The sequence below is a fragment of the Dendronephthya gigantea genome, unplaced genomic scaffold (genome assembly GCF_004324835.1).
Source record: "Dendronephthya gigantea isolate DGI-Jeju-01 unplaced genomic scaffold, DenGig_1.0 000006F, whole genome shotgun sequence".
Classification (NCBI taxonomy): Eukaryota; Metazoa; Cnidaria; class Anthozoa; order Malacalcyonacea; family Nephtheidae; genus Dendronephthya; species Dendronephthya gigantea.
The window spans coordinates 3,817,123-3,834,085 of NW_021163016.1; the positions used below are offsets into that span (position 1 = coordinate 3,817,123).

Genomic DNA, 16,963 nt, shown 5'->3' on the forward strand with positions numbered 1-16,963 from the left:
AAGAGATTTGATGATATCATTGAAACTGCATTAGATTTTGAAGGCAAAAGCCGGTAACTAAATGGGTGGTTGCTGGTGGTATATGTAATATTCCAAGTGTTTTATAAACTGTCCAACTTTCGCGGCCTGTGTCAACTCGCTAATGACGAAAAAATTGTGAGATTTCTGCACTTGCATGATGAAGACAATAATATATATATAAACGCTTGTTTGGGGTCGCATCGTGAAATTGTTGCAAATCAAATATTTGCAAAGACAGTTTACTGAAGTGTTACAATGTAACGAAAATAATAATGACCACGTTATTATTTTTCACATGATGTGGTTTTTTGGTTGGTTTTTATAACAGGTATCTTCGCCCGTGCAATTGCACATAAACCAGAAGTGCGTAACAAAACACATTCTAGCATAAACTGTGAGTTTGTTTATGTTGAAAGAAAGCTTCGTTGGCTTTTCAAAGACGTCTGGCTTGGTTCATGTGCTATTTCAGTGGTATCAGATATCTTGTAGTTCCCGCGGAAAGATCTTGTTAAACCAAAAATATCGCGCGGACTCATTTATCACAAAGAAAAGGACGAAGGTCCCCTCAAGGCGACAAGATGGAGCATTCGAGAAGCAATGTGTTTGAAGGATCTGCGACTGGGCCAAGCATGAAATATATTCCTTCAAAAACTGATGACATCTCATCCTCAGTTGGCTGTAGAATCGTCATTTAGCTATCTTGCGACCTCAGAGAAAGGTAATACTAACAACACAGGAAAGATGTCTGGCTCACCACAACAGCATCAAAGATCTCGAAGCTCCACAACTTCGCAAAATGAAACTTTGAACTCTCGCAGAGTAAATGGAGTTGTTTCTGATAACCACGATAAATCCTTGCCGTGTCCACGAGGAAAAGGTCTGGGTTTAAAGAGGGATAACAGAGACCTATTGTTATTAGGAAGACGTTTACAAATGACGCCAGAATTCTGGAATACAGAACATCTGTTGCACAGACGTTCCAGTAGCGAACCTGTGTCCAAAAACTTCGAATCAGACGAAGTATTTCGTCATACCTACCCTCCGTTTAACGAAAGAAGTTTTAAATCCAGCACTTCTCTTCCAAGTACGCTAAACGTTAGCCATTCGCACGACTCAAACCGTAGTCTCCATCCAGCGTTCAATGCTCGTCCTTTAGGTCAGTCTTCGGTGAGGCACGTCGAGCAACCAAAGTCTCGCAGAGGAGATCTTAGGAAACCAAGAGACGATATACTGGCCTGTGGGGTGAAGCAGACTCTCTCTACGAGACCAGGTGGTCGACTTCATCGATACACACCCTCCCCAACCTTGAGGAGGGTGTCATCACAGGATAATCTAGGAAACTATATCCCACGTTCACGTTCATTATCCCTGCCTGTTCCCAGTAAACTCCACGAATGTCGAGTGATGATGGAATGGAGAGAGGAGCGCAATGGTGGAATTACTTACGTTACTCCGTTTTTGCAAACTTTGAGTGATGGAAAAGACTTTTCGCAAGAAGAGAGAACAAGCCATTCAACAGAACAGTAATGAATATCTGTATGGATCTTCCTTCTCCTCTTTTTACCTCGTGTAAACCGTCAAGACTGTCATCTCAATTGCATCTTCCTATCGTGAACAGTTTGCAACAATCTTGTGAATCGAGATGTCGTAAGTCATCGACTGGCAGTCTTTTACGTCTATTATTGTGGTGATTTTAGTGTAAATTTTGTGGAAAGTCTGAAATAAAATGTTTCGTTTACACACAGGTCAATTCGTACATGAAATTAGAAATATTTATGCTTGTGCAAAGAAAAACGTTACAAAGATGGCGACTTTCTTGCATGGTACTCAGATCTTCATTTTTTTTATATTGAAAGCGATACACGTCAGAGCTACGCTGAACCCAAAATAGTCCTCATTAATAATTCATTCTGCGAATCAAATTTCCATACAAGTACAAACTAATAATACAACAACAACAGCGTTAACTATAAAGATATCCATTCCAAATTCCAAAAAGTACGAGTCTGTATATCAGAATATTTTCAAGTATGTTTATCAGAAAGAGAATTGGACGTGATGAGTTACAGTATGTGTGTTATTTCTTCATAGATCCTTATACATTTGATATGTATTTATCATGATAAATTTTATTGCGAATTGTGTGTTGTCTCTGAGAGTTTGTAATACTACAGCGTTAAAGTTTCTCTAGTGCCTGCGAGTGTGTTGTCCCAAATCTAATCGTAGTGTTTAAACGGGTACAAAAACGTGTTTGATTTAGTCCTCAACTCAAGTACTGACTTGACTGTGTCGCTATCTATCAAACCAGATTGAACAGAACAAAATTGACAAACTCTCGACAATATGACGATATTTTCTCACTAGGGTACAGGCCCTAGACTTTAGCAACACGACGGGGTCAACTCATTGAATCAACTTCAATATAGACTATGATCCAATTTTGTTTGATCAAATGCACTTTTGAGGGATGTTTTGTAGTCGTTTGACTTGTAATGTGTATATGACAAGTCAGGTTATCATTCTCGTTCCCAGAAAAGACTTTATATAGGTAAAAATACCATACATGTATCACGTTACCATGTTGTGTAATTACGTCACAATCAAGTCTTCCTTCCAACGTACAAAGTCCACAATATTTGGTCTTTAAATCACAAACGCAAAGTAAATCGTGCATATTTACGGTGTTGGTTCATTAAAAGGATTAATTTTCAGTGAACGTAAGATAAGGAATTAGATTCATCTTGTTGTTTCGCTGATAAAGCTCTTCATCTGGGCTTTTTGTCGTCTGACATCCATTGCGACTCTAGAAGGTTTGTATACTTACCGTAATTTGGGATATTCGTGACATATTTCACTTCCTCTCAGATTTTGCGTTTTACTAAAAGTTGAATACAATAATGAGTATGTCATAGTCTTCTTTATACCCTAAATTCAGTGAAGTTTTGAAATTCTTCGAAGATCTTATTCTACGCCATAGATTAGCATGATAATTGGCTTAATTAACCAATTAGAATAATTTACGGTGGGTCGCGTTGGAATTTGAAATTATTCGCGAGATTTTAAGTTGTTTCATTAAATATATGTATGATGTTCTTCTCTCTTCAGAAACATTTGCTAGAATTTGGATCTTTGGGTCTGTCGCAAAGACGTAGTCAAAATTCTGACAAGATTGAGAAAAGACTGAAATTTGGAGAGACAATGAATTCTTATAAGTTCAGTGCTGATGAATCAACGATAAGTGAGCAAGAAGATTCTAGATTTTGTCCGGAAGGATATGTTGGCAAGGACATGATATATACAACAGAGCCGCTGCCGTTCATTCAAAGTTTGGACGATGGGAAGCTCGTTATTAATCCCAAAGCACGAGAAATGTTGAGTCAAATTGAGAAGCCTTTGGTTGTGATTAGTATAGCGGGGTTATACAGAACAGGTAATAATGACATCCAGTTTGATCTGACTAGTCAAATGTTAGCAAATGGAAATTTTTTGCATGACTTGCACTGTACTGCTTTGTAGATCTGCGTATGAAATTATTTTAACTGTTTGTCCACGTTTTGATAGGAAAATCATTTCTCATGAATCGACTTTTTGGTCAGTCCGGGTTCTCTATTGGAGGTACAACTGAGGCAAATACCAAAGGAATCTGGGTCTGGTGCAGAGATCATCCCTGCAATGAGGAACAATGCTTGGTAGTATTGGATAGCGAGGGATTAGGAGATACAGAAAAAGAAGATGGGATTAACCAAGATGTGCATGTGTTTGCCTTAGCAGTTCTTCTCAGCAGCTGTGTGGTTTATAATAGCTGGAATGCGATTGATGAAAATGCCATTCAAAATTTAAGGTGATTTACAGCTGGGATTCAAAAGAGTAGCGTTCTATGACTCTTCTTACCTTCTTTATAAAAGTTAAAACATGAACTACCTTTCATGATTCAACAATTCCTAGTTAAAATATCATATCACTAACAAACTATTCAAATATCCTGTTTAGCTTGGTGACGCAGATGATAGAATTTATCCAGCTAAGTCGTAATGAGGGTGATGGCGCAAGCACAGACTACGACACTACAGATGATGTATTTTCTCCGTTCTTCATTTGGGTGGTCAGGGATTTTAGCTTGAGCCTCAATATCGATCATCGTCCTTGCACAGCAGACGAATACTTAGAGCATGCGTTAAAGGACAAACCTGGCGCACGTAACCTTCAGAGAAATGAAGTGAGAAAAAAAATTCGGGAATTTTTTTCAACGAGAAGATGCTTCACCTTGAAAAGGTTTGTATGTTTTTCACGCTCTTGGTTTTAGATTTTCCAAGCTAGGAAATGAAGCAATGTTTGTCCTCTCGGTCCAAAGGAAAACAAACATGGCTTTAAATAATTGAAGCTTGAAGCTACGTTTCAAGCAATTATTAAGAGCTCCATTTTTCACCTGTCCCGCACGTGGCTGTGGTTAGTTTAGGAATACTAAAACTATGAATATTGTTTCAGGCCTGTGGTTGACGAGGAAAAATTAAGTAATTTAGACGAGTTACCTGAAGATGAGTTTCGTCCAGCGTTTCTTGAGGAGATCCAGAGTTTTATAAAATGTGCGCACAGCTCTTCACCAATTAAAGTTGTAAATCAAGTGGAAATCACTGGACATCGTAAGTAATGTGATAAACTTCCATCACGAAATGCTTTCTAGTCAGTTTTTGACATTTTCCTTGGCCGTTCAGCCTCTGACAAATATGAACTGGACTGTAACTTGAGCTTCACGTTGTTAGCTTTCTACCACGATGACATTCCCTCTTCATCTATTTTCCAGATTTTAATTACCTGGCGGAAAGCTATGTCACTTCATTGAACAATGGCAGCACGCCCAGTATTCCCAGTATTATTAACCATATCGTTGAGGCTGAATTTATCCGTGAAAAGGAAAGGATAACAAACTATTATCAGTTGAAAATGAACGAGAGACTTGTTAAACCGATGTCGGTCGAAGAGCTGGAAAAGTTGAGTGCAGAATTAAGAGATGAAGCGATGAAAAGATTCAAGAAACACAAAGTTTTACAAAAAGCTTCAAACACAAACGAAATGGATCAAAAATTAACAGTAAGTTGAAAGAAACTGGAAGAGACAATTGCTTATGCCTTATAGTTGTTTATTGTATCATTGTTGTATCAATTTGTTGTTTAAATCTTTCAGGGCGCGTTAGATGAACTCAGAGTGCATTACGAACGTGAAAACAAAAGAATCTCTAAAGAATTTTGCTCCGATCTTATCAAAGAACTTTACGATCCAATCAATAGAAAACTTAACAACGAAGATTATAACATTTATGGTGGATATAAAGCTTTTCTACGTGATTTAGTTCGCCTAGAGAAAGCGTACCAAGGTACACCAGATAGAGGCCCAATGAGTGATGAGGTTTTGGGCGAATTTGTTATCTCATTAGAAGGCGTTAAAATGCTGATTAGAAGTGGAGTTGAAATGATTAATATGGAATTAGAACGTGGATTAGAACAACGAGATAAGTATACCGTCTTACTTCCGTGGCTTAAAGATTCGTTAGCCGGTTCCGTTGGTCAATTTACGACTCTTTTTGGACAAGCAGTTAAAACGATTAGCTCTCAGTCAACTTCTGAAGTTGTTGCAATTGAGTCAAGTGCTGCATTACCGCCATTACCTTCGTCGAAAAGTGGACGGTGAAGAATCACGCGCAAATCAGTCCGCGCGGATTGGACCAAAGAAAAATATATCAAATCGACAAGTTCAGTTAGTTCACAGAAATTGATGATTTGAGGCAAGTCACACCCAGCTGGATAGCGGAAAAATATATCCCATAATAACTGCGCTCAATTTCGAAGTGTATGTTCTGCTGCATGTATTGTTTGGTCTAATATGGTTATGATTATATAATCTATTTGAGAGTTTTATAAAATAAAGTAAAAATAAAGTAAAAATAAAGTAAAAATAAAGTAAAAATTTAATTTTTGTCACTCAAATTTTGGTTGATTTTGCAAAGTTGTTTTATTTTCTCGTCCCAAGCCTTCCAACTGATCTCGTTTCAAGATGGCGGCCAAGAGTAGGAACGTGAAATATGTTCAACAAGATGAACCGTCATTTTTAAAGAAATTCAAGGAGCGTGTTGGCTACAAAGAACAGGCAAATATCAGTGATAAATTTTCTGACGAAGTAGACCGTTTGAAAAACGAAAGCGATGAAAATGAGCAAGAAAACGAAAATGAAGAACCAGTTGTTGTTGTATTGAAACCAGGAGATATGACTGCTGAAGAAGTCGCGAAGTTTAAGGAAGAGAACAGCAGTGAAGGTATTGTATGTTTTTAAACATGGACAGGGATACTAAGATTTAATTAGTCCAGGATATGCAGAACAAATAGTGCAACACATTATACCAGCAATTTTATCTCAATCCCAGCTTTCATAGTGAATGAAAGTAGGTGACAAATTGAGAAAGAGTTGTTAAGTCAAATTCTCTACTCAGCTCAAGTGTTTGGGTTTTAAACTTTTAATATGTTTTTTCTGTTTCTATAGATTGTTGGGACAGTAAAAATGATAAACCTATATTTAAAAAGCCTGACAAACGACCAACAGATGGGAAAGATGGAAAGAAGAATGTTAAGAAAAAGAAAGTAGATATTAAGGCAGTGAAGAACAGCAAGTTGTTGTCATTTGATGAGGAGGATGATGAGGGGTGATTGAGGATTGTCAGGTAAAGATACCTAGGAGCAACAATAGATAGTATAGGACACTGAGAGAGTCCACTGCACACAGACCTGTACTGAGAGAATCATTACCTTTGTATGCCCTAAGATCAGGGAATGAGGAACTACAACTCTTTCTCAAATACAGATATGCATAATATCCACCAAGATAAGATAAAATGATTAATGGCAGTAAATATCAAAGAGTGGCAGGCAGATAAAGAACACATGCAACTCATACCAAGTAAAAATGATCTATTTTCTAGTATTATGGTCAATGCTAGAAGCATGAATGTAGAAATTACATTACAACACTAGAGATGTGATAAATGTACAATATTCCTTTCCTTTTATACACAATAATATGTAGAGGAATGATTCTATATGAACATATTATAAATTGCATCATTGTATATTGCCTAAGGGCAAGTCATCTCATTGTCTGTTACTTGAGCCAAGCTGGAAATAGGCACCAGGTTCAAGGAATGTCATAATCCTTATAGACCAAAGCGATGTGGTGTGCGGCGAGGTGTACCAGGTTTCTTCAACCCAGGTGTAGCAATCTGGGACCTAGATAGACAGATGAGTAAATATATTACTATTTCTTTTTATCTGGGAACTGAAATTCATGTCAATCTAACCTAACAGATGAAACTTTCTCAATTTTCTCAGCTTCTCTTGCTTTGATTTGTGCTGTGGCTTCAGCCATTTCTTCCTCCATTTCAATCAACTTCTCCTTCGCTACTTGACGTTTCTCCTAAAACAAAAGCATTATTCAGAACAGTGGCTCAGGCATGTGAAGGTAGTGGATTGCAGATTCTCTGGGAAAGGTGGATGAAAAACATACATGTCTTGTTTTCAATGACTCCTTGACGGTGTAGAACATTGGTCCCAGTTCTGCCAACCAGTAACCATCAACAGATGTGACGCACTGCATATATTCCTGGAAACATAACGGTACATTTTAGAAAATCTTGGAAAACCTGAACAAATGTAAATGGTCTTACTAGAGACAACCTCGTTTATAAACCAACCTTGGATGTCATGACCAGTTCATGGTAAACAATATAGTCTGGCGTGAATCCCATACCAAATAAAGCACTTGTTGGATGAAGATGACAGGGCATGCCTGTTCGCATATTGACGTATTCACCAATACCCTGGAAAATATTTCATATCACCATTACAAGACGAGAATACTGGATATAAAGACTAGTCAAGTGAGATGACTGTGAATATCATCATATTGTAACATGAAGTACAATTGCTCACCTTTAATCTTGCTGCCTGATGGAAATATGATGAACAGATACATTTTCTTATAACATCCCAATCATTGCCACATGAATGCAGTGGCATTCGATGTTGAACCATGATGTCTCTCAGTTGACCTCGAACTTCACGCACCTTACGGATTGCTTTCACATGGATGAAATGCTCTGAACACCACTGGCTTGAATAACTGATAAGAGAAATACATCTTTGACCCATGAACTGACAGAGTTCTACCATTGAGGGATTGGTTGCTACAAGGTTGGTTGCTACCTCTAGGCACCATATGGATTTCAAGACACATTAGGCACAATCCTCATTATCACAGCAAACCATCTTACTTGTTTGTTTTCCATTGTTGATAGACATGAAGGTAGGTCAAATGATCACTTTCAGGAACAGCAAATTTCTCCCTGATTGCATCACTTTCTTCTTCTCTTCCTTTTGGACGGTAGAAAATTGCAGGAACTGATAACATTGATACAATTGTCTAGATGGAAAATAAAAACATTGCTTGCTAACCATCCTGTATGTTTGGACAAGGCCAGTGATGAATAACTAAACAAAAGCATCAACAAAACTTAAACATCTTTTTACCAGAACTTCTTCGCTGCACTCCATTTCCACAGCAACAATCAACATCTTTGACATGGCAGGATCAAGTGGGAATTCAACCATTTGTCGTCCAAGTGGGGTTAGGTTACCTGTGTTATCAAGTGCGCCAAGAATCCAAAGTTGATACATTGAGTTGAGAATATTATCCTGTAGAGAAAATTACCATGTCAGTGAGGTGGTTGATAGATTGGGTCAAGTCATACTTGAGAGGTGAGAGCAACCATACCTAAGGAGGTGGGGACAACCACATCTAAGAGGTGGGGGCAACCACATCTGAGAGGTGGGGCAACCATACCTTAGGGGTGAGTACAACCATACCTGAGGTGGGGACAACCACATCTGAGAGGTGGGGCAACCATACCTTAGGGGTGAGTACAACCATACCTGAGGTGGGGACAACCACATCTGAGAGGTGGGGCAACCATACCTTAGGGGTGAGTACAACCATACCTGAGGAGGTGGGTCCATAAAGTGAAACTCAAGCAAATCTTGTACACCAAGTGATTTGAGCAATAGCACAACATTTGATAAATTAGTTCGTTGTATTTCCGGTACAGTTGCTATCAAAAGTTCATTTTTGTAATTACTCTCTGTGTACAAGCGGAAACATTGCCCTGGTCCAGTCCTCCCGGCTCGACCCGATCTTTGGTTAGCATTTGCCTACAAAATCCAACAATAACTCTCACCATGAATATCAGAACTCTACCATCATACTTTAGAAATGAAGCAAATTTTGACGAACCTGACTGATGGGATACACTTGGAGAGCATCCATTCCAATTTTTGGATTGAAAACTTTAAGTTTACAGTAACCACAATCAATAACGAAGATAATCCCATCAACTAAAACACAATAAAACGAACACCCTCAAGTATTAAACTGACGCTAAACGTCAAAAATTGTTTTACTTCAAGCAAAGTCTCACCAGTAAGCGACGTCTCAGCGATATTTGTTGCGACAATACACTTGCGTACGCCTTCTGGTGATTTTTGAAATATTTTTGCCTGCAAATCCGAGGGAAGTTGAGAGTAAATCGGTAGAATTGCCAGAAGAGGAGCGTCGTCCACCTCGTCAAGACGTTCTAGAGAAAAGAAAGATATTTGAGTATACTGTATTCCCTCAAGGCAGACATATGGACGAGCTTGCTGTGATTTAGTGAAGTCGTTTTATAACAAACATACCACGTATCAAGGCGCAGGTTACTTCAATATCCTCCTGACCAGGCATAAATATGAGAAGATCTCCTGGAAAACAAGACAACCATGCATTGATTACTGGCTGCTGTAATACAGGAAGCAACTCAAACTAGCCTCAAAGATCCACCAACCTTTGGATGGTGTGAGATGAATCTGCAGAGCTTGTTTCACGGCTGCGTCAACGTAATCTTCAACGACGTTCTTGCTGAAGAATATCTCCACTGGAAATGTTCGACCAGGAATCTAACACAAAAGATTAATGTCTCGTTACATTTGGCGTAAGTATTTATACATTTCTGAAAAGCATCGTGTATTAGTATAGAGGTGTGTTCAGACTTCTGTATTTCTTACCGTATAAACCGGGGAATTGCCAAAGAAAACAGCAAATTTATCAGAGTCCATTGTCGCTGACGTTACAATCAGTTTGAGATCTCTTCGTCTGCCAATAACCTGGAGACGAATAACTTTGAATAAACAACTGTGCATAGTACAGGACGGCGACTCGGCGAGAGAAATAGCTGTGTAATATAGACCTAACTAATGCGAAATCAACCGACCTCTCTGAGAAGACCAAACAGCACATCTGTATTCAATGAGCGTTCATGAGCTTCGTCCATAATAATAGCACTATAACGATCTAAATCTGGTTCATTCAGCGACTCTCTCAGCAATATACCATCCGTCATGTACTTGATCATTGTAGACTGAAAGAAGGCATATACGATATTATCATGTGCAAGGTTTGAAGATGCTAATCACTACGGAAAGGTTTCGTTTCATACACGTACCTCAGATGTGACGTCTTCAAAACGGATTGCATACCCAACCTCCTCTCCCAGTCTTACACTCATTTCTTCACTCACTCTCTTAGCTACAGACATTGCGGCAACACGTCGTGGTTGAGTGCAACCAATCATTCCATAATTACTGTAACCATCTTCGTGGAGATACTACAGGAGTAAAGATAATATGTTATCCAAAAGACGGTGGACCGCACCGGCTGCCTTGGTCGTTCTTATTTTAGACGAGCTTTCACCCGCAAACATACAATATATCCACGAACCTGGGTTAGTTGTGTTGTCTTTCCAGAGCCTGTTTCCCCGACAATAATCACAACTTGATTGTCTCGAATAACGTTTAATAACTGAAATCAAACATATTCTATTACATTCTAATTGAACAATAAATAATAGAGTAAGTAATTAGCTTCTAAATTGTTAATTAGTAATTAGAACTCCGGTGTTCAATTACTTCAATACCTCTTGTCTTACGGAGAATATTGGAAGAAATTGCCTTTGCTCTTTTAAAGATTTCTGTGTGGCAAATTCACTGGAGCTCTCACTCTTGTCTTTCATATGTTCTGCAAATCTTTGATTTTCTTTATAATCATCGCCGTCATTGTCACCATCATCCTGACGAATAGAAAAGTGAAGAATTTGTGGAAAAGACTTTGTGAACAAAACCCTTCTGATAGAACTATCATCTCAGTTGTTCATTTATTTTTCGAGTGTATACAACGTTCGTCTGGACGAATGATCTGGTGGGCACCGGCGTAGGTAGATTACCGCTTACCTCTTTCTTTTTCTCAACGCCAAGAAGATTTCCCAGCTTAGTACCAGCTAGTTCCCAATCTTTATGTTGCGCCTTCTTCCTCTCTTTCTCCTCTCTGAACTTCCTAACAGCCAGACAACCTTTACGACTTATTATAGCCATGTCCGAGGATCCATCCTTTGGAAAAGAACAAAGAATTGATTACACTCTTGATCTGTGTACTTATATCGCGTGCGTGTACCAGAAGTTCATTTCATTTACCTTGACAGGAATCACAGGCTCTGGTTGTTTCGTGAAAACGATCCTACCATCCAGAAATGGCGGAACCATGTTATGCACAAGCAAATGCACTCTGTTTTGTTGTTCGTCCTCAAAATCCTCGTCAACTTCTAAGCGTTGCACAACACCGCTTGTAAGCATTCTGTTTGTCTCCCATTTCTCAATATCCTGAATTAATATAAAGACTACAAGCTCAAGCTATTAGAAGAAGAAACTGGTTAACTCTCTCTCGTTTCTAGCTATTCTGGTGTTGAATTTTCATGCTCCAAAAGTTTTAACATTTATAATTGCTTCACTGGAAGAAACAAAATGCAAAGTGTATTTTACGACGCGTACTTTGTTAATTTGTCGCTGTTGAGCTGAAATTCGTTTGAATTGTTTCTTTGCAATTGCCTCCTCCTTCTGAGCAACATATTCATCGCTGATGTTTGAAAATGGATTGTGAGTCTCATCCTGGCCACTGTCCATGTCATACCATGCTCTGTCTAGACGCTGGAATAGAGAACATCCTGTAGTGAACATCTCTGCAGGAGACAATGAAGAACTAGGAGACAATGAATCATGGTCTATGGCAAACAAGTGGGAATGGTTCAATTTCCAAACAGGACTGAATTTGGAGCTGAACCTTCTGTATCAGACACATCAACCCTGATAAATCCAGGCAGTGTGGATAAATTCGACTGTGTATCATGTCTTGTGATGTTTCTACCCAGAGTTACCAAACCAGACAAGCTAAAAATGAGCAGATACCTTTTGTTCTTCATCCCATTCTCTTCTTTCTGTTTCAGACATTTCTTTCTCACTTCCCTCTTCATCAGTACGTTGAGCTGCAAGATGTTTCACATGGATATATTTTTGCTTGCTTGAAGCCAGACCATGTTCAATTGGACCTATGGAAGGATCTTACCTTTTCCTCTGGAAAATCTTGGAGTTACACCAAAACTTTTTTTATCATTTGCCCAGCTGTTGTATTTGTATGTAGGAGTAAGAGCTGGAGTGTCGTCCACCTTCTTTTCACGTCTAAAGGTTGAAGATACAAGATTCGTCAAGTCAAAATGAAGCTATAAGCTGGAAATATGGAAACCTCAGGAAGAGATGGAAACAAGAGAGTTGCTGTTTTATATTGAAAAGGTGTTATTGTGACAAGAAGGAATTAGAAGCTGGCATGAAAGGATGAATATACTAGAGCTGAAATTCTCAGAACAAAGTGTTGACATTGTATGATAAGAGGGTGAGGAATTCTCTATGGGGAGAAGGGGAAGTGTTGGAGTAAACAGTAAAGAGGGGAGTAAACAATCTGGATTGGGATTGTTGCTAATAACATTATGTAAACCTTCTTTCACTGCGGTCCTTCTTTGATATGTCAGATCTTGCTGGTGATGGTGCCTCCCAGGTTTGTCTTGATGGTGTCATGTCTTCCTCATCATCCCAAGAAGTGCGAGATGGTGTTTTTAAATCTGAATAAACACACATAAATTTAGGAGGGATTGGTTAGACAGCAGTTAATAGGCTACAGGTTTTTTACATTCATGATTTTAGGAACATTTTAGCATTAGCACTGAGCCCACACCAAAGTTTACTAACCTTTTGAACTACGATTTGGAGTATACTCTCTCTCTTGTCTTGACCTTCGACTGCTTGGTGTTTCCTCCCAATTGTAACGTCCCTGTGTTGACCTAGTGCTATCCCCTTTGCTTCTTGAAGATCTATCTCTTCTTGACCCTTCATCTTGCCTTCTATCCCTCTTTTCCCAATCCTTCTCCCTCCTATCCTCTCGTGTATCCTTATAATTACGTTGTTTTGTATCAGCGTATACACCTCCTCTTCTCTGTTCTCTATCACGTTCATCACGTTGTTTCTTTTTCTCCCTATAAGCATCACTCACACCACCAGGATGTGATGGTGTCTCTACCATTTTTGACCGGTAGTGCCGATGCTTCACAGAGGAACCTGAGTTGGTCCTATCATCATCATCATCATCCTCCCAGTTGTCAGACTTCTGTTTTTTTGCTACCTTCCCTTCTTCAAACTCTCTTTCTTTTCTTTTTTCCTCGGCTAGTTTCTGAAGTCCTAACAGACTACCTCTTGACGAGCCTTTGGTCGCATCCCTTGGTTTTTTAACGGTCAAACCACCAGGAGCGTTTGAAGACCCCTCGAGTCTACCGATGCTTGAACCGTCGAAACTCATCGTCGATATACACTAAAAATCTCCACAATTCTACTGATCGTACGGAGCGCAGAACTATCTAAAGTAAGCTTGGAAACAGACTAATGAAAACATCCGTTGTACGTTTTGAAGCCAAATTTATCCTTATTTCGAACAGCAACAGGAATATCCAGGTTTATATTGATATGAATCACAGATCCACGATGAAATCAGGAAAATCCAACGTATTTATCTCTTTGAAATCGTAGATGAAACGTAATAAACAAAAACTTCACATTCGGCAGCCATATTTATTTTCCGTTCATGGCCGAGCAAACGAAGAAGCATTTTGAGACATGGGAACGATTCCACAGCGAACCCAGGAAATTCAAATCAAAATCCTGTTTTTTCCTAAATTTCCTATAATCAAAAAGGTGTAATTTTTCAGTTCAAATAATTATGTCTGATGATTCTGAATCAGAATACGACAGTGAAGATGATGAAGACTATATTCCAGGTAAAGTATTTTCATTGAGATGTTAATGGAAACAGAGACAGAAAATTAAGAAAAATGCTGTTTTATACAAAATTGAATGAAAACATTACTCTACCGTTGTTTGCACGACAGTGTACAGATAAACATTTGTCAATGAATGAGTCAATCACTGAAGTTTGGCTGTGAATTACGCGCAATATTAGCTTGTGGGGATGATGTTGTGGGATGATGTTTGTGGGGAGATCTACATTGAAAAATTGTCTAGTGTCCAACAGAAATGTTTAATATTTTTACCATCATTGTCTTACAAAGAGGAACCATCCAGTGATGAAGATGCAGGAGGTGCAGAAGGATCTAAAAAGAACAAAAATGGGAAAAAACAGGAAAGCAAGTGAGAAGTGAAGTGATTTAATTGAGATAGAACAACACAGACAGTTATCAATTATAATTTTCATTAGGAAGAGAAAAGGTGGGATTCAACTTCAGGAAGATGATGAGGTGTCAGCCAATGAAGAGAGTGATGAAGTGGAAAATATAAATGCTGAAATTCCTGTAAAAGAAGACTTGGGATTAAAAAAAAGAGTTGATGATCTTTGGGAAGCTTTTAAACAAGATACAGCTGCAACAAGACCAGCTGCCTCGTCACATATGACACAAAAGACAGAGGAAAAAACTGAGGAGAATCCCTCAACAAGTTCTGGTAAAAAGGAGGAAATTCCAAAGAAAGTTGAGGTTACAGAAGTCTTTGATTTTGCTGGAGAAGAAGTCAAGTATGTTTTGTTAATATTTGATACAGGAAAATATTTCCAGAAACTAGCTAATATTTACTTCTAAATCAAGGGTGGTTAAATCTGTTGATTCTTCCTCAATAAAACCTGCACCAGTGAGTGATAAAGACAACCCTTCTTCTGTCAAACCCAGAGCAGCTTTGCCGTGAGTACATCAATTATATTAGCAACTTTACATTGTAAATTCAACAATATATTCCAATTATGAATTAATATACTTCAATTTTTATAGTACAAAACGTCCTGGCGGAGGGCTCGGGAGTGTTTTAGGGAAAATTGGGAAAAAACCAAAGTTGAGCACATTGGTATAACACCACCTTGTTGTTCAGTTATAGAAAAAGCTGTAGTGCAAGCAGAAATTATACTTGGCTTCTCTGTTTTAAAATATTGTAGGAGAAGTCTAAACTTGATTGGACATCATTTAAAAAGGATGAGGGTATTGAAGATGAACTAAAAACTAGCAACAGAGATGGGTAATGTTCACTTCTAACATTGATGAACTCCTGAAAGTACTGAAATAGAATGATTGTTTTATTTTTGCTTCTTTAGATTTTTAGAGAAGCAAGCTTTTCTGAACAGAGTGGATCAGAAACAGTTTGAAATTGAAAGAGACATTAGACAGGGTTTCAGGAAGAAGTAATGGAACCATCAAAACAAAAACAAGAACCAAAGGATCACTTTCAAAAATTTGTTCAACTGACTTATATAGTGTTGTACAATAGTGAATTATGAAGTTTAAGGCATCTATGCAGAATGATTTGTTTGGCTACTTTTGGCTAAATTAATATATCATTCTCATGCTCACATTTACCAGGTATGTTTGACAAATCATACATCTGAATCACTCAACAAAACTCTCTGTGGGAATAGCACTCAAGAAAGTTGCCGTAATGATTGTCCAAAGTCATTTATTTGTCATAAGTAAGATGTGTTTATTTTGATCTGTGCATATTATAAATTAATTCAATTGCAAGATTCATTACATTTGCATCAACAAGTTGAATCTGAATTAGTGAACTAAGAAAGTCCTTCCATTGTTTTATAAGCCTGTTTCAGCTCGTGCAAAAGCACAGTAAACTTGTCAGAAGTCATTGTCATAGACACTGGCTGTTCAGAAGAACTGTCTGAATTGACTGTCACAAAGCGTAAATTGATTTCGGGTTCTTTGAGATCTTTCATCTGACTCGATCCCAACACATAATCAACTCTCCATTCTAAGTCTTTGAGCTTGTCCAGACGGAAACTTGTGTTCCGCAGATGATCTTGTAATTTGGTCAAATTGTCTTCGTAAACTTTATGCAATGAAATAGAATGTTCTCTAGGTAAGCCAAGTTGTTGTAGCTCATTTGAAAGCGAGTCTCCATCAACACTGTACCTCGCTGCACTTGAAAGGATAAATGATAAAGCTGCAATCGATGCTTTCACGTCAGAATGTTCAAATTTTGCATCCGAAGTGAATTTTTGAACCTTGGCATAATCAATAGCTTCCCCACATAAACTCTTTACAACTTGCAAGGATAAAAGCTTCATTTTAACACTACTAATTCTCGAAAGTATGCTTATTTCAGCCAACACCCAATCGGGACAATCTAGATCTCCACAAAAGCGAAATTTCATGTTGAAATCGTACAAAAATTGACTTTACTCGATTCGTTCCAGCCCAAGTTGTGACATTGTGTGTCCTTAAGTCACGTGCTTGAAACATGCAAAATGAATGCTCAAGCCTAATTAGCATAAATTACGATATTAGAAAAAATATCGATGATAACGATTAGATAAGATATACAAAGAAAAAACACACAATATTTTAAAGTTTTTTTCCTGGGAGGGGCACCTAAAAATATCGTAGAAATTTGCATTTCAAATTACTTGATTATGTTTTTATATCTCCAATAAA

General features: G+C 38.2%; 5 protein-coding genes and 1 long non-coding RNA gene across 9 annotated transcripts; 4 read left to right on the plus strand and 2 right to left on the minus strand.

Annotated features, from left to right (window-relative positions):
• Positions 1-263: 263 nt before the first annotated feature.
• On the plus strand, positions 264-5,947 carry LOC114516879 (guanylate-binding protein 2-like). Of its 3 annotated transcripts, none has more exons than XM_028536473.1 (7): positions 264-2,089; positions 3,127-3,451; positions 3,583-3,862; positions 4,012-4,293; positions 4,507-4,661; positions 4,823-5,109; positions 5,203-5,947. In XM_028536473.1, exons 2-7 carry the CDS (start codon positions 3,220-3,222, stop codon positions 5,704-5,706), a joined length of 1,740 nt encoding a protein of 579 aa, XP_028392274.1. In that variant the 5' UTR covers positions 264-2,089; positions 3,127-3,219; the 3' UTR covers positions 5,707-5,947. The 3 variants fall into 3 exon arrangements, with proteins under 3 accessions (XP_028392274.1, XP_028392277.1, XP_028392276.1); XM_028536476.1 differs by having other exon boundaries at positions 264-1,668; XM_028536475.1 differs by lacking the exon at positions 264-2,089 and adding an exon at positions 2,579-2,831.
• A 98-nt stretch (positions 5,948-6,045) lies between these two features.
• On the plus strand, positions 6,046-7,070 carry LOC114516882 (uncharacterized protein KIAA1143 homolog). The gene is made up of 2 exons (XM_028536480.1): positions 6,046-6,328; positions 6,553-7,070. The coding sequence occupies exons 1-2, from the start codon at positions 6,070-6,072 to the stop codon at positions 6,714-6,716; spliced, it is 423 nt and encodes a 140-aa protein (XP_028392281.1). The 5' UTR covers positions 6,046-6,069; the 3' UTR covers positions 6,717-7,070.
• On the minus strand, positions 7,027-14,097 carry LOC114516878 (pre-mRNA-splicing factor ATP-dependent RNA helicase PRP16-like). The gene is made up of 24 exons (XM_028536472.1): positions 13,221-14,097; positions 12,970-13,093; positions 12,544-12,656; positions 12,387-12,463; positions 11,973-12,128; positions 11,619-11,804; positions 11,379-11,534; positions 11,066-11,218; positions 10,870-10,950; positions 10,595-10,756; positions 10,364-10,510; positions 10,158-10,256; positions 9,938-10,049; positions 9,792-9,854; positions 9,536-9,691; positions 9,352-9,452; positions 9,060-9,269; positions 8,592-8,756; positions 8,336-8,484; positions 7,995-8,184; positions 7,757-7,882; positions 7,570-7,665; positions 7,364-7,479; positions 7,027-7,292 (listed from the first exon to the last, which is right to left on the minus strand). The coding sequence occupies exons 1-24, from the start codon at positions 13,822-13,824 to the stop codon at positions 7,220-7,222; spliced, it is 3,615 nt and encodes a 1,204-aa protein (XP_028392273.1). The 5' UTR covers positions 13,825-14,097; the 3' UTR covers positions 7,027-7,219.
• Positions 8,312-9,400, plus strand: LOC114516883. Its single transcript, XR_003686329.1, has 3 exons — positions 8,312-8,367; positions 8,595-8,819; positions 9,329-9,400. It is a non-coding gene; the product is annotated as an uncharacterized LOC114516883 (long non-coding RNA).
• On the plus strand, positions 14,097-15,766 carry LOC114516880 (craniofacial development protein 1-like). Of its 2 annotated transcripts, none has more exons than XM_028536477.1 (7): positions 14,097-14,299; positions 14,591-14,669; positions 14,737-15,048; positions 15,119-15,211; positions 15,299-15,371; positions 15,460-15,539; positions 15,616-15,766. In XM_028536477.1, the coding sequence occupies exons 1-7, from the start codon at positions 14,242-14,244 to the stop codon at positions 15,704-15,706; spliced, it is 786 nt and encodes a 261-aa protein (XP_028392278.1). In that variant the 5' UTR covers positions 14,097-14,241; the 3' UTR covers positions 15,707-15,766. The 2 variants fall into 2 exon arrangements, with proteins under 2 accessions (XP_028392278.1, XP_028392279.1); XM_028536478.1 differs by having other exon boundaries at positions 14,281-14,299; positions 14,591-14,665; positions 14,741-15,048.
• Positions 15,767-16,061: 295 nt separating this feature from the next.
• Positions 16,062-16,763, minus strand: LOC114516881 (COMM domain-containing protein 4-like). The gene has a single exon (XM_028536479.1). It carries the CDS (start codon positions 16,681-16,683, stop codon positions 16,084-16,086), a length of 600 nt encoding a protein of 199 aa, XP_028392280.1. The 5' UTR covers positions 16,684-16,763; the 3' UTR covers positions 16,062-16,083.
• Between the last annotated feature and the right edge of the window lie 200 nt (positions 16,764-16,963).

Coding starts and splice junctions, on each gene's coding strand:
- LOC114516879 (XM_028536473.1), top strand. CDS start 3,220: ATGAATTCTTATAAGTTCAGTGCTGATGAATCAACGATAAGTGAGCAA. Junction 4,662..4,822: donor AGTGGAAATCACTGGACATC/GTAAGTAATGTG, acceptor TCTATTTTCCAG/ATTTTAATTACCTGGCGGAA. Junction 5,110..5,202: donor AAATGGATCAAAAATTAACA/GTAAGTTGAAAG, acceptor TAAATCTTTCAG/GGCGCGTTAGATGAACTCAG.
- LOC114516882 (XM_028536480.1), top strand. CDS start 6,070: ATGGCGGCCAAGAGTAGGAACGTGAAATATGTTCAACAAGATGAACCG. Junction 6,329..6,552: donor GGAAGAGAACAGCAGTGAAG/GTATTGTATGTT, acceptor CTGTTTCTATAG/ATTGTTGGGACAGTAAAAAT.
- LOC114516878 (XM_028536472.1), bottom strand. CDS start 13,824: ATGAGTTTCGACGGTTCAAGCATCGGTAGACTCGAGGGGTCTTCAAAC. Junction 10,757..10,869: donor AGACAACACAACTAACCCAG/GTTCGTGGATAT, acceptor TTACTCCTGTAG/TATCTCCACGAAGATGGTTA. Junction 7,293..7,363: donor GAGAAAGTTTCATCTGTTAG/GTTAGATTGACA, acceptor CTGTCTATCTAG/GTCCCAGATTGCTACACCTG.
- LOC114516880 (XM_028536477.1), top strand. CDS start 14,242: ATGTCTGATGATTCTGAATCAGAATACGACAGTGAAGATGATGAAGAC. Junction 14,670..14,736: donor GGGAAAAAACAGGAAAGCAA/GTGAGAAGTGAA, acceptor AATTTTCATTAG/GAAGAGAAAAGGTGGGATTC. Junction 15,540..15,615: donor AAAACTAGCAACAGAGATGG/GTAATGTTCACT, acceptor TTGCTTCTTTAG/ATTTTTAGAGAAGCAAGCTT.
- LOC114516881 (XM_028536479.1), bottom strand. CDS start 16,683: ATGAAATTTCGCTTTTGTGGAGATCTAGATTGTCCCGATTGGGTGTTG.